Raw genomic sequence first — 14,571 nt, 5'->3', positions numbered from 1 at the left:
ATACGAAGCTTCCTGTCGCTTGTATACCTTAAACATGATTAAAGACGCAGTAAAACGTCTTGGGTTAAGGTGTCCATACTAGCAGGCCTGAGACAGTCTTTGTACTCAGTAGATCTACTTAAATTAAGCACAGTTCTTAACGCGTAAAAATACATTTTTCCAGCTTATTTTTTCAGGGAAGTAGATTCCCAACAAAAGAGGGGAACAGTAAATGATACCCTTTCATGTACAGGGATTCCACCTTAAGTTTGCTAGCACAAAATTTAGATACTCTTACTAAATGCGCAAACGGCTAATTTTCAGAAGAGACATGACGCTTTACTTTACAAACATGGCCACTGGTTTTTCGATAGATTTTATTGCTGTTAATTGGATTTATGAGCAAAACTCTACACCTAGCAAATTCCCATTTTATGTAGCTTATCACATACAGGGCAAAATTACTAAGTGCTGATTGGCTGAGACAGAGGGCATTTTTTCTTAATCACGAGGGTACTTTTGGTAATCAAAAGGGCATGATTACTTGATCTTGATTGGTTTAAAGTTGCTTTGTAATGAAGTTATTGCTTAGATTTGTTGCCGATTAAAATTTTCTGCAACAATGGCTTCCCATTTTGTTGAAGAGTTTATTGAGGAACTACTAAACACAAGTGAGCACAAAAACACAAAAAGAAGTACGGACTACTGGACTAACATTTTCCAACAATGGGCAAAGACAAGAGGAAAAAATGAGCAATGTCGCGGCATTGAACGGGCTTCCTAAAAGAATAACGTCGCGCGTGAATGGATTCCCGCGATAATTTTGCCCTTTATGTGATAAACAAGAAATCGCAAGTGCCCTCGGGCAATTAAGGATTAATTTCACTGGTGTTTTCAAAGTTTGGAAATACGCGTGAAATTAATCCTTAATTGCCCGAGGACCCATGCGATTACATATACATATCCTATTGACAGCTCGCATACAAGTTTGGGCGTGCGTGTTGATCATCCTTAAAGCTCTATGACAATGGCGATTTTAGCTGCAATTTCACCGGTTTGTGAGGTTTACAGAGCGATATAAATATTTTTAAAAGCAAGTGGATATTAGTTAAAGGTTAATGGACATCGTAGAAAGACAACAATAGATAAAGTCTTAAGTATTCTAATGTTATCTTTGTATTGGCTCATTTAGAATAAAACACCAATATTTAGGAAGGGGGTTATGCGATATCGCTCTATTATGACGACAAAAGTTGCACTAGGGTAAAGTTAAACCCATAAAAAAATATTTAACTGTTAACATGTAATAGTTCAATAGACACTAAAGGAAACAACGAAATTAGTGGTTAATAAAGTGTGTTAGTCTAATATGTATTTCACGGGCTTAGTGACTTCACCCTAAACTTTTCGAAAACGTCATGAAACTTCCACAAAATCTCAACTGGAACTGCACTTAAAAAGACAATATATTGCAGGTTCATGACGAGTCTCAAAGTAAACTCTTTTAATTCCAGATATAAGCTTTATCACTTGGAGCTAAGTTTTTAAACGACAACTTTTGCTTTATGAAAAATTCAACTTTATAACACCTCGCAACAAGACCAAGACAAGTTAAATCTTTTTCATAGAAGTCGATGTCCTACACACATCAGTCACCAAGACAAATTCTATGACTCTTAAGGCCGATTTCCACGATGCGATTGTAGTATATGACTCTTAAGGCCGATTTCCACGATGCGATTGTAGTATATGACTTGATGCATGTGACCCGAATCATACCATATAAACGGTCATTCGTCAGGTCGTACACGACCCTATGACTTGTCGTTCGAACCTTAACACACGAAGAAATTGCATTGTGTAAATCGGCCTTTTTAGGGAATATTGACTTACTTGAAATAAAACGATCAACCATAAAATGACTGGCAAACGGTTAAAGAAAATAACATGTTAACAATATAGGACTCAATTATGTTGTAACCCTGAATACATAAAGACAAGAAATGTTCAATGTCAACTAATGTTCAAATATAATGCAAGAACCACAGGATCAAACTACTACTTTCTCTTCATCTTTTGACGTTTGACTTCTTTTCGTACCTTGTCCGCCAAACGTTGTTTTTGCCTCAAAAGAAGCTCCTCATCATCGGTTCCGAAGACCAACCCGGTTTTCCATGCTTTCTCATCATTTATCACCCGTTCCCAAACGACCTCTCTTTTTACTGAGTTGTTTTCAATCGTATCCTGAGTTAACGATAGGAGATGGTCTGTTTGTTCATCGGTGAACTTACTCCATGATGGCTTTGCAGATTCAGATGCGATGGATGGAGCTCTGGAAGACATAAACCGTTCTATCTTCTGTTCAGGAGACTCAACTTCAGTTGGTGGTTCTAAGTTTTTGGTAAATTCTGATCGAAGCCTTCTCACTTTCAACACAATTGCCTTCATGGAGTGTGTTTCCAACAGGTTGGAAGCACCAAGTTTATCTCTGACAATGTTTTCAGTTATGTTACCAGTCTCAATTTCAGACTTGAATAAATCTTGAAGTTTTGAGGTCTCTTCCTCGGTCCACTCGACAGGAATTATTGATACCTAAAAGAAATCAGAATTCGTATGCCAATTGTTATTCAAATTACTACGATTGGTATGCATTATAAGAGTACTTACCTCTGTCTTTGCGCAGTTCATGGTGATAAATTTTCTGACAGCACGACGCCCAATATCTGTTTCTCTAACTTTGTCATTGATGCGGTAATATTGAGCTTGTGTTTGAGGTTTGTGCTGTGCAAGGGCAGCCAGTTGTTCTTGATCTTCAGGCAAATGGACATGCACTCCTGATGCCAGAGATTTTCTTATCAAGGTTGCGGAGATGCGACCGTGAAACTTCACACCCTCCCTTTGAAATGTACGAGTCAGACACGTGGATACTTGCGATGAAGTAAGTTTAACGCCATTGGTTGAAACGAACATGTTATCTGTGGCATCTTTGACGTACTTAGGCCTCACCCTTGAGATATACGTATTCACCAGATTGTAAACATCAGAATGAAACCATACAATGGCTGCCCCATAAACACCTCCTGTCTTGTGATTCTTAACTGATACGCGGTATCTCTCTCCATCTTCTTCTCCAGCGTACAGTTTAGCATCTTTGAATTCCTCCACTGTTATATTTGCTGCAATACCACTTCTTCCGGAGTTGTCAATTATTAATCTTGTAATCAGCCAATCCCTTACTTCGCAAAAGGTCTGATCGTTGACCAGCACAGGTTCTCCACAAGCTTTGCTTTTCTCCGCAGCTGTTCCAAGCGCTTTAATTATGTTTATTCGCTGTTGTCCATTTGACACTTTATATAGATCTTCGCTAGAAAGGAGTTTTGCAAAGTCCATGTCATGTTTCTCTAATTTCCTTTTCAGCACCTTCTTTCTTTGAGCAGATGACCACGAAGTTAAAAGATCTCTCCTTGCATGAAGTGTGTCTAATCTATCTTGCCCTTTCTCTTCTTGCACAAGGAATTTAAGGAATAGCCTAAGGCTCATTAGGTATGATCTAATGGTTCCAGGTTGATACTCCTCAGATAGTTGACCCAACCACTTCCTCAACATTACCACTCCGTCATGCCCCTCGACAGTAACAAGATCTATTTCATTTGCTGCTTGAGGGAAATCTTCTGAAAGAACTTTCATGATGCGTTTTACCTGTGACTTGTACTGACCAGCCACTTTTGCGCAGCGATAACCCCCGTCTACGTCTATCAACCAGGAATGAAACTCGTTAAGCAGTGGGCTGTCATCACTACTATCATTGTCTTCAAAACTGACATCATCTTCCATCTCTTCAAGACAGTCGTCATTATCATCATCATCGCTATCGTATACTGATGATTCATCATCATTCATAACTTCCTTAGGCACTTTACCTTGTGAAAGATTTCTTTGGGAGTCAGTATTACCAGCGTTCTTTTTTCTTTCAAAAACAACATCAACCACGCTCTTCCATTCTGGTTCCACACGAAGAAAATCGAGATTATCTACGTTTTCCACGAAATCAGTTAAAATGTCATCCCTTTCTTGCAACGAGCAGTTATCTGACAAGCTTCCAGTGCTACACTCTGATTCGGAGTCCAGGGAAGGGTGATAGTTTGGGTCTAAAATTTCCTCTTCTTCACTGTCGCATATAACTATTTCACTAGATTTGGTATTACCAGCCGTCACTGGTGGTTGAGGTGGTTGGATTACTTGGTCAGCATTTTTGCGGTTGTTTAACTCTTCAGATAGCTCGGCATCGCTTTCACACTGGGAGGACATCATAGACACTAACTGTTTAAAGCTTCGCTTCTTGCACTCTTCATTTCTTTTCCACACGTTATCCACAAGTTGATCATACTCCAAATCGCTGTCATGGTCATCATGTGTATCACCTACCTTTGATTCCATTTGATCCATTACTTTTTCATACTCCAAATTACTGTCATGATCATTGCCTGAATCTCCACTTTCTTCATTATGTAGCTTGTGTTCCACTTTATCAACTTGCTGATCATACTCTAATTTGCTGTCATCATCATTGTACGTCTCTCTTACCTTTGATTCACAACTTTCTTCATTATGTAGTTTGCGCTCCTCTGCATTACTATTGGAGGAGGTCGGTGCGAGGTGCCCAGGGTTACTCACGTTTCTGCTGATAGTTGCTTCTCCTTCAGGATTTTCTAATAATTGATCATCCGAGTCATTTTCAATTTCTTCCTCAGCTTCGATTCTATTCACCAAACTATACTCATTTTCCTTGTCACCCTTGTAAAATTTCACCCTTTTTGCGGCCTTTCCACGTACAGGTGATTTTGATTCGATTTGTCTCTTTTTAGGACCATCTTTAGTTGTGGCGCTCTTTGCTTTGGATTTCTTTCTCTTGGCAATGTGATCTCGTAGCTCTTGAAGCCCAATTCTCGGAGCAGATTTAAGCGCATCTAAGTATTGGTTTGAGTTGGGATTAAGCTTGTGGATATTTGACTGTAAATGATGATGAAGTTGAAAGACACCTTTCTTTGAATGCTTGCATGGAGATAACGGACAAAACTTTATCTTCCTATTAGGCGCTTTCTTGTTTCCATTTATATATACATCTACCTGACGAAAAATCTTATTCACTTTATGTACATCCTTCTGATGACGAGATAAATTTATAACTGATTTCCCACATCTCGAACACACTTTAGATTCCCGAGACTTTTTCCTTATTTCAGAACTACCTTCCATGGTTACTATAATACAAACAAATAGAAAACTGATCTCAATGATAGAGTTGACAATGGTTAGCACAGCATAACAGATGAGTAGAATGATCTGACAATGATCAACACAGCATAAAAGATAATTAAAATGATTTGACAGTGATGAACACAGCATAAAAGATGATTTCAATGATTTGAAAGTGATAAACACAGTATAACATGATTACAATGATTTGACAGTGATCAACAGAGTATAACAGATGATTTAACAGTGATCTACACAGCATAACAGATGATTAGAATGATTTGAAAGTGATCAACAAAGCATAACAGTTGATTAGAATGATTTGACAGTGATAAACACAGCATAACACATGATTGCAATGATTTAACAGTGATCAACACAGCAGAACAGATGATTAAAATGATTTAACAGTGATCAACACAGCATAACACATGATTGCAATGATTTAACAGTGATCAACACAGCAGAACATGATTAAAATGATTTAACAGTGATGAACACAGCAGAACAGGTGATTAGAATGATTTGACAGTGATCACTAGAGTATAAGAAATGATTGCAATGATTTAACAGTGATCAACACAGCATAACATATGATTAAAATGATTTAACAGTGATGAACACAGCAGAACAGATGATTAGAATGATTTGACAGTGATCACTAGAGTATAAGAAATGATTGCAATGATTTAACAGTGATCAACACAGCATAACATATGATTAAAATGATTTAACAGTGATCAACACAGCAGAACAGATGATTAGAATGATTTGACAGTGATCACTAGAGTATAAGAAATGATTGCAATGATTTAACAGTGATCAACACAGCATAACATATGATTAAAATGATTTAACAGTGATCAACACAGCAGAACAGATGATTAGAATGATTTGACAGTGATCACTAGAGTATAAGAAATGATTACAATGATTTAACAGTGATCAACACAGCATAACATATGATTAAAATGATTTAACAGTGATGAACACAGCAGAACAGATGATTAGAATGATTTGACAGTGATCACTAGAGTATAAGAAATGATTGCAATGATTTAACAGTGATCAACACAGCATAACATATGATTAAAATGATTTAACAGTGATGAACACAGCAGAACAGATGATTAGAATGATTTGACAGTGATCACTAGAGTATAAGAAATGATTGCAATGATTTAACAGTGATCAACACAGCATAACATATGATTAAAATGATTTAACAGTGATGAACACAGCAGAACAGATGATTAGAATGATTTGACAGTGATCACTAGAGTATAAGAAATGATTGCAATGATTTAACAGTGATCAACACAGCATAACATATGATTAAAATGATTTAACAGTGATGAACACAGCAGAACAGATGATTAGAATGATTTGACAGTGATCAACACAGCATAACAGATGATTAGAATGATTTGACAGTGCTCAACAAGGCATAACAGATGATTAGAATGATTTGACAGTGCTCAACAAAGCATAACAGATGATTAGAATGATTTGACAGTGATTAACAAAGCATAACAGTTGATTAGAATGATTTGAAATTTATCAACACAGCAGAACAGATGATTAGAATGATTTGACAGTAATCAACACAGCATAACAGTTTATTAGAATGATTTGACAGTGATCAACAAAGTATAACAGTTAATTAGAATGATTTGACAGTGATCAACACAGCATAACAGTTGATTAAAATGATTTGACAGTGATCAACACAGCATAAGAGATGATTGCAATGATTTGACAGGGATTGAAATAGGATAAGAGATGATCACAATAAATAATAGCATCGAAAATAACTTATCCAAAGTCCTGAAACATCGATCGATGTTTTGTTGCTATCAAGGGAATTTCTGTTTATAAAAAGCAATTTTATTTTTTAAGTAAGAGCTTTCACCCACTTCATTGTTAGAACAAAGCAGAAAAAATGCATTCTACGATTCATATCTATATGATTTGGAAGTTAAATATAAGTAAACCGATAATTATGTAAGATATTACGAAGGCCAATCATTCTTCAAGTTTATCGGCTTTTTTCTCAAATATTGTAAAAAATATATCGACACTTATACCTTGGATGCTTGCAAAGCGTATTTCGTTGATAACCACTTGCTTAAGGGACGAAATATAACAAGAAACCTATGTTGATCTTATTTTCTTACCGTTTGAAAGTTGCCGTCATCGACGAACACGTGAAACACGAAAACGAAAGTTGAAGTGTGTGAACGCTGACCGCTAATGATGTACTTCTTCGGTAATAAACCGTAGAACCAAAAAAATAGTTTTCTTTAATATGAAACCTTGAAATAGGTAAAAAATTTGTCAAATACCTATTTTGAGTATTTGCTACGGTAACAAAAACCCATTTTGAGTATTTGCTACGGTAACAAATACCCACTTGGGAGTAGCAAAGACCCAGATGAGTATTGGCTACCGTAGCAAAAACCCATTGAACGTATCAAATACCCACATGGGTATTTCCTACCGTAGCAAAAACCCACATGGGTATTTCCTACCGTAGCAAAAACCCTCAATGGGTATTTTGTACCGTAGAAAATACCCACAAGAATCTAACCACGTAGCAAATACCCAGATCACTCTAGCTCCCTCTCTCTCTCTCTCTCTCTCTCTCTCTCTCTCTCTCTCTCTATATATATATATATATATACATATATATATATATATATATATATACATACATATATATATATACATACATACATACATACATATATATATATATATATATAATATAGTTTAGTGTACTATAAGGATGTAACGAAGAGGCCAGCTCTTGACTGTTCTGGACGAGTTTAATGCACATTTTAGCCATTCAGCTTTCTTCAGGTTAAAAATTAAAAACTAAAAAGCTATTTACAATGATTTTGACTTATATACAAAACAGAAATTTTAAGATTGAGGTTACATAATACAACAAAGGTCTTAATTACAAACTGAGAAGGGTCAAACAATGAAAGGCAAATAAAGAACTATGGGTGGCATGTGAATACAAATAAGGTGAATACTGTCAACCATGTTATGTGAAATTTATGCATGAACTTCCATTTCACTCGGCATCACTGAACACTTCATTGGCAGAAAATTTAAATCTGTCTGCTGTTTCTGAAGTATCGGAAGAAGTGGCGAATGGATGAGAAGACTTTTCATTTTTAGCTCGTGAATCGTGCGCATGTGCAAGAGCGAGTTGTAGATACGATGTGGGGAATAGCACTTGCTTCTTGATTGGTCGATTCCTGTAAACTTTTTTTAGATTTTAGGCTTTGAAGTGCATGTGATAGTTTTTGGCGAGCAATAAACAAACGAAATGGCGACCTTTGTTGCTAAGAATAATGGTGGGGTGAAAAAGAAGCCAATGATAATCTTAAAAGAGTTTCTTTTTTCGCTTTAGTTTCAACAAGCGGTGCCAGCAACTGGCAGGCATGCAAGGATTCACACTGAAATAACAGAACAACCTTCGTTTTTCATAAAATTGTAGTTTACAATCCTTGAACTTGAAAACAATCTGAAAATTCATTGAAAATATCACTTACTGCGAAGCGCTCGCAGTTTACAGATGTTCAAAAGCTTTTTCTGTTACGGCGTGAGATTCAGGACAAAATCGATCATTACGTTTCGTATCGTGTGTTTTTCCTGTGTGAAGCAACAAAAGATGCCGGCGACTGATGAAATTACAAGTTAACACGAAAATCAGATAACACTTAAACAAACAATTTTAGCTACCGATTTTCAGTAAATTTTTAAAGAACAATTTTCTTTTAAGTTTCAAGACAATTTGAAGATTCAAAATACATATTACATACTAAAGTGCAAAAGTTATACACCACAAAATTGATAAATAGGCCTGAAATGAAATTCTATCTTGTTATTGATTATACATTGCCTAGCACGTGACTAAAATCTACCCAGGCGGAGATCCAAAATGACGGTGGCAGTCTTGGCTTAGTTATATCACTCAAAACTCGTTCCCATTTGTCTCATTTGATAAAGAGGGAATCATTAATTTTTTCATTAAGACAGTATTGCCTTGATTTTCTAATATTTACAATGATGGACAGTAAATTTCACTTTTCACCCACATTTACTTCCAACCTTTTCTTTTGAACCAGAAACAAAAATGATGTACGTTTAAAACACATCCACCCTTGTCAAATGTAGTAACATGATCATTTCAATTGTAATGCCTTGTTATCCCAACGTTACTTTGTTTCTTTGCTACATTAGCAAACACTGAACTACTGCTCGTACTCTAGATATGACAATCAACCACAAAATTCCCTAAACCAGATAACATTAAACATAATCCAAAAAATCATGTGTCAATTCACGAGTTTGCTCACAGAGCACTTTGATTGAGGAAGGAGTATTGCAAGGAATGCATCATTGCTTCTAACAATATAAACAGTCTGCAAAGCAAATTTGTAGAGGTTAAGGAATGGCTTGATCAGCGAGTGTTAGATATATTAACAATTCAAGAGACCAAGACTGATCAAGCATATCCCAATTCCCAGTTGCAGGTTTAGCACTATAAGCTGTACAGAAAAGACAGGATGAAAGGGGGGGGAGGCATAGTTGTTTATGTTCATGATAACATTGCCGCAGTCAGGGAGAAAAAATCTGGAGAGTCACTTAAGTATACCTTGCTGGATGTTTACATGAAAAATAGGTGTACTGCTATTTGGTGTGCATGTAAACCACCATCAGTTGACAATGCTACATTTTCTAAGGAACTGTCTACCGTGTTAAATGAAGCCAGCAAAGTGAGCCAGCTAATCACCATTTTGAAAAGAGTGAAGAAGTTCCTTCTGCAGTCTGGATCTTTCATTTTCAAGATGGTGACCATGTTACAAATCCCGCAGGTTTTTCCTTGTGTATCTTGCCGTAGAAGTGCAAAAGTAGTCCAATGCCCCCATCCCAAGCCAAAAATTGGTGACGAAAGTCAGCAAATCCCATGCTATTCCCCCATATGTCTCCGGGGTCAACCCTCCAGGATGGCCGCTGATAAGTGCATAAGTTTATAGACCTTATTCGTGATTTAACCTAGTTTTTATAAGTTTAACAGTTCTATAATCTTCTGCAGTTCCATAATACTACATCATTTTAAACACTTATATAGCTTCCAGGGTTATTTATTTATCTTTTCTTTTGTGACTGACCTTTAAACTAGTTTTGTATTGCAAAGTGTCAGCCACGTTAAGAAAAGTATGTATGTATGTAAGTATGTAAGTATGTAAGTTTTGTAATCAGTTGAAGTTCTTTCTCACTGACATTATGGGCACTGAGCTTGACTGGGAGTATATCTTGGTTGACCAGTTAGTTGTTGCAGTCAAGATCGAAGAGTAGCTGATTAATCAAACATATTAGAGCTGTCTCAGTTAAGTGGGATTTTCTGAAACCAGATTGATGCTTGTGCAGTATATTGTTGCTCTTGAGGTGACTATATGGAGATTCACAAATATGTTTTCAAATACCTGAGATAGGATAGGGAGCAAAAGAAATTGGTCTGTAATTATCTATGTCCTCCTTACTTCCTTGCTTTCTGCACTGGCTGTGATCTTTGACAGCTTTGCACTGATGCCATCATCTCCTGTGGCTTTGTGTGGTGGAATTGAGTTCCTTTGTGATAATTTGAAGCAGCTATGTATTTACCAATGTTTTGAGCAAACAACAAATCTATTTGTTGTTTAACAAAGAAGTTGTTCAATTCATTACTAATGCTTTCTTTGTCTGCCAAGTAGCCTCCCTTACACTTTATATGTTCAATGCTATCTGGACTTGGGTCTGATTCCTGTGTTGACCCTTTGATTAAATCCCATAGTTTATTAGAAATGTGCTTGTTTTTGGACATTTTCTTGTTAAAATAAGACTTCTTGCTTTCCCTGACTAGCTTTGATACATTGTTCCTTGATTGTTTATAATTCAACCAATCACTTTCTGACTGGCTATGCTTTGCTTTGATCAGCAGTTTCTCCCTTTTTAAAATTTCTTGGCATAATTCACTTGTGAACCATTTAGGTTGAACCTTTCTTATCACTTTTTTACATTTTATAGGCCAGTGTTCATATACCTTATCCACAAATATTTTGTACCAAGCATTGATGACATTGTTTTGGTCCTCAAAAACAAAAGCTGTGCCCTAGGGGGCTTCTTTTAATGCAGCATTAACCTTTCCTTTTTCAAGTTTTTTAAAGTCTCTATAGGTCATCAAAATATGCTTGTTTGGCTTCTTATTGTTTTTGCTATGGTCACAATTGTATGTTCTGGTCCCAAACATAGGCAGACGGTCTGACAGTCCCACTGTCATTGCGTGTACATTCATACATTCTGGGTGACACAAGCCTTGTAATTTATGAGCTGGACTATATGCAAAACACGGTGCTTTCATCAGAGAATATTTTTTTAATTTTGCTGAGTTTAAAAAACTTTATTGAGGTCACCCATTAAAACTGTTTCTCTGTTCCCTAGTTGTACATTTTTATGTTCTTGGCTAATTTCTTATCATCCTTGACTTTATTAGAAGGTGGCCCAAAAATACCTCCAACAAATAAGGAATGATTTGATTTATGGGGACATACCTTCAGCCATAATGATTCAATATCAGAGACTTTAAAGTCAGACCTTCTTTTTACAATGATCAAGTTGGTTGCAAAAGCCAGAACTCCACTGCCTTTTTTAAATTTACCAAACCTGTCTTTTCGAAATAGTGCATCCTTCAAACTTACTGTCAGTTAGATGCTGAATGTTCCAGTGACATAGGTTTAACCATGACTTGCAGGAGTGGGGCCATGGTTTATTTGAACGTTACCAGACAATTAAAGACCAAGTTGTGATATATGCAAAGGCTTGTTGAGGAAGAAGCAAAAGCCACATTTATAACACAAGGGGTAGCTTGCCTTTTGGAGCACTGCGTCCTTCATTGACACGTCTTCAAGCCATCTGTCTTCCAGCCCGCAAGAGTTAGGCATAATCTCCTTACCATGCATAGCTTAGCTGCTCTCTCTTGGCATTTCTGAATACCCTGATGACCAGTTGCTATTTTGCCCAGGATATCGAGTCTCAAGGCTGAAGTGATGATAGCTCTGTCTGCCTTCATAAGGATGCCTTGCTGGACAGTTATTTCTCCTCTGTACTGTCAGTATGGTAGGAAGGAAAACTTGAGGCAGTGCTTGTCCAGCCATCCTCCTCTCCAGAATTCCTAGAGGGTTGTGCATATTTCATCTTCATTGTGGTGAAGCTGTACCTCTTATTGATTGTGTCACGTCATGGGCAGGCAATCAATTACTTGCCATACGTACAGTTTTAACTCAAGTTGTTTTTCGTCTTTTGTAGGACTTTAATAGACTGGGGCTCTTAATAAGGTGTCCACAGTAGAGAGGTCTTTTTCATGAATGTGAACTATCTGGTAGGGATATTAAATCATTTGAAGTTGGGGAGTTTGGCAAGTAATTGTTGGCTTCCAAAGGCTATGAGGTTTGTTCTTTCAGAATTTAAAAGTAAAAATTTAAACACCAGTGATGTTCATTACAGTTGGACAATCATGTATCTTGGAAGAAAATTGAAGCTAAGTGCAGTCAACATAAAATTGTGTTGAGCAGTTTCTTGGAACAGAGGGTAAGTCCTGTATGTAAATACTAAAGAGAAGTGGCCTGAAAGGATTCCTTGAGGAATGCCACTAGCCATGCACAGAAAATTTATGAGGGTCAAGTTAATACATACAACTTAGTATCTGTTGATCAGGTTGTTTCTGAACCACAAGAGAGCGTATTTAGAGATGCCAAAATCTTGTAATTTTAAAGGGAGAAGATCATTATTTATACTATCAAAGGCTTTATTCATGTCTTGCAAAACTAAAGCTGAGAGTTCCTGTTTATCCATGCCAGTCAAAATGACATCTGTGGAGCTGATAAGTGCTGTTTCTTTAGGTTTCTTATTTCCACTTTATTTCCCAGAGAGACAGTTGTTTCTTGTTAAGTATTTTTCCCTCCACTTGACAGTACTGGTAATAATAAGATCAGCCTGTTATCACAGGGTTATTCATAGTCTCCCTCATTTAGAAAAGGAATTGCATGTGCTTGTTTCCATTCGCCAGGGAAATTGCTGCTTGCAGGAGAGGGGTGAATGATGTGAGTAATCACTGACAAAATAGCTGACAGTCTGCCTTGATTACACATGCAGAAATTATGTCAATGTCTGATGCTTTGTTTGAAGGTAACTATGCGATGATCTGTTCAACTTGCTTACATTTACCAGAACCGAATGAAAATTGTTCAGATAACGGATAGTGTGTGGGGACAAAATTGTTTCTGTAAGATCAGAATTACATTCTGAGGGGATTGCTTTAATTTTATCAACAGTGGCTCAACCAACTGAAGTGAAATATTCATTAAAGGAGTTTGCAATAGATTCCTCATCCTGATTATACGCTGAATGACTTTGTTGATTTTTTTATGGATCCTATGGATTTCCAAAAGTTGCCTGAAAAATTATGTTGGCAATCTGATCCCGGATTCTCTCTTGCCCGTTTCTCTTTCAGCTAATCTGATTCTGCATTTAATCTCTCGCCTTTGATTCCTGAAACCTGAAAGGATTGTCAGATCTCTGTGCCAGTTTCTTCCATTTGTCTCTTTTTCTTTTTAACTTGAAACTTCTTTAACTAAATGGTTAGGACAGCTTCAGACTTTTAACCTTTTTCATAGATGTATATATATACATACATATACATATACATATATATACATATGTATATATATGTATATGTATATATATATATATATATATATATATATATATATATATATATATATATATGTATTATGAGAGGAAAAAAGGACGCAACTACATTTCCCGACAAGCCTGTTTCGTGAATCGCTTCACTCTTCAGGAGTTTAATCAAAGAATGTTCATTTTTTTCCTCTCATAATATTTATTCTGCTCTGCTTCAACGTATTGAGCACTGTTTCACGCGAAAATCGACTTGCAGACTTCCTATATATATATATATGACCCCAAAAACTGACTGAAACTGACCCCAAATAAGTCAGACCCCACAAGAAGAAAAATACCACCTGAAGAACGTGGCCAAAGAAGGTACTATGAAAGATCATCAAGGGACAGAGAGTGGGGCTACAGACGCTACCAACAACAATCACTAGATTACAACCAGCATGAAGGAGGTAAGCGCCAATCACAACGGCGGTATTTTTTAAGCGGTTGCCCACCCGCCAGGAACAGATACAAAGATTGAGATTGAAACCAAACCGAAAAGATATCAATGGAAATTTGACATTGGAACGGAAAAGGACA

At 36.7% G+C, this 14,571-nt stretch overlaps 1 protein-coding gene across 1 annotated transcript; it reads right to left on the bottom strand.

The window, feature by feature from the left end:
* Window positions 1-1,484: 1,484 nt before the first annotated feature.
* LOC136280363 (uncharacterized) lies at window positions 1,485-5,235 on the bottom strand. Its single transcript, XM_066165374.1, has 2 exons — window positions 2,647-5,235; window positions 1,485-2,571 (listed from the first exon to the last, which is right to left on the bottom strand). The coding sequence occupies exons 1-2, from the start codon at window positions 5,233-5,235 to the stop codon at window positions 2,038-2,040; spliced, it is 3,123 nt and encodes a 1,040-aa protein (XP_066021471.1). The 3' UTR covers window positions 1,485-2,037.
* Window positions 5,236-14,571: the final 9,336 nt, after the last annotated feature.

This window comes from Pocillopora verrucosa, chromosome 4, assembly GCF_036669915.1.
Source record: "Pocillopora verrucosa isolate sample1 chromosome 4, ASM3666991v2, whole genome shotgun sequence".
Taxonomy (NCBI): domain Eukaryota; kingdom Metazoa; phylum Cnidaria; class Anthozoa; order Scleractinia; family Pocilloporidae; genus Pocillopora; species Pocillopora verrucosa.
This window is presented reverse-complemented; position numbering and strand designations above follow the sequence as displayed.

Coding starts and splice junctions, on each gene's coding strand:
- LOC136280363 (XM_066165374.1), bottom strand. CDS start 5,235: ATGGAAGGTAGTTCTGAAATAAGGAAAAAGTCTCGGGAATCTAAAGTG. Junction 2,572..2,646: donor TGAACTGCGCAAAGACAGAG/GTAAGTACTCTT, acceptor GATTTCTTTTAG/GTATCAATAATTCCTGTCGA.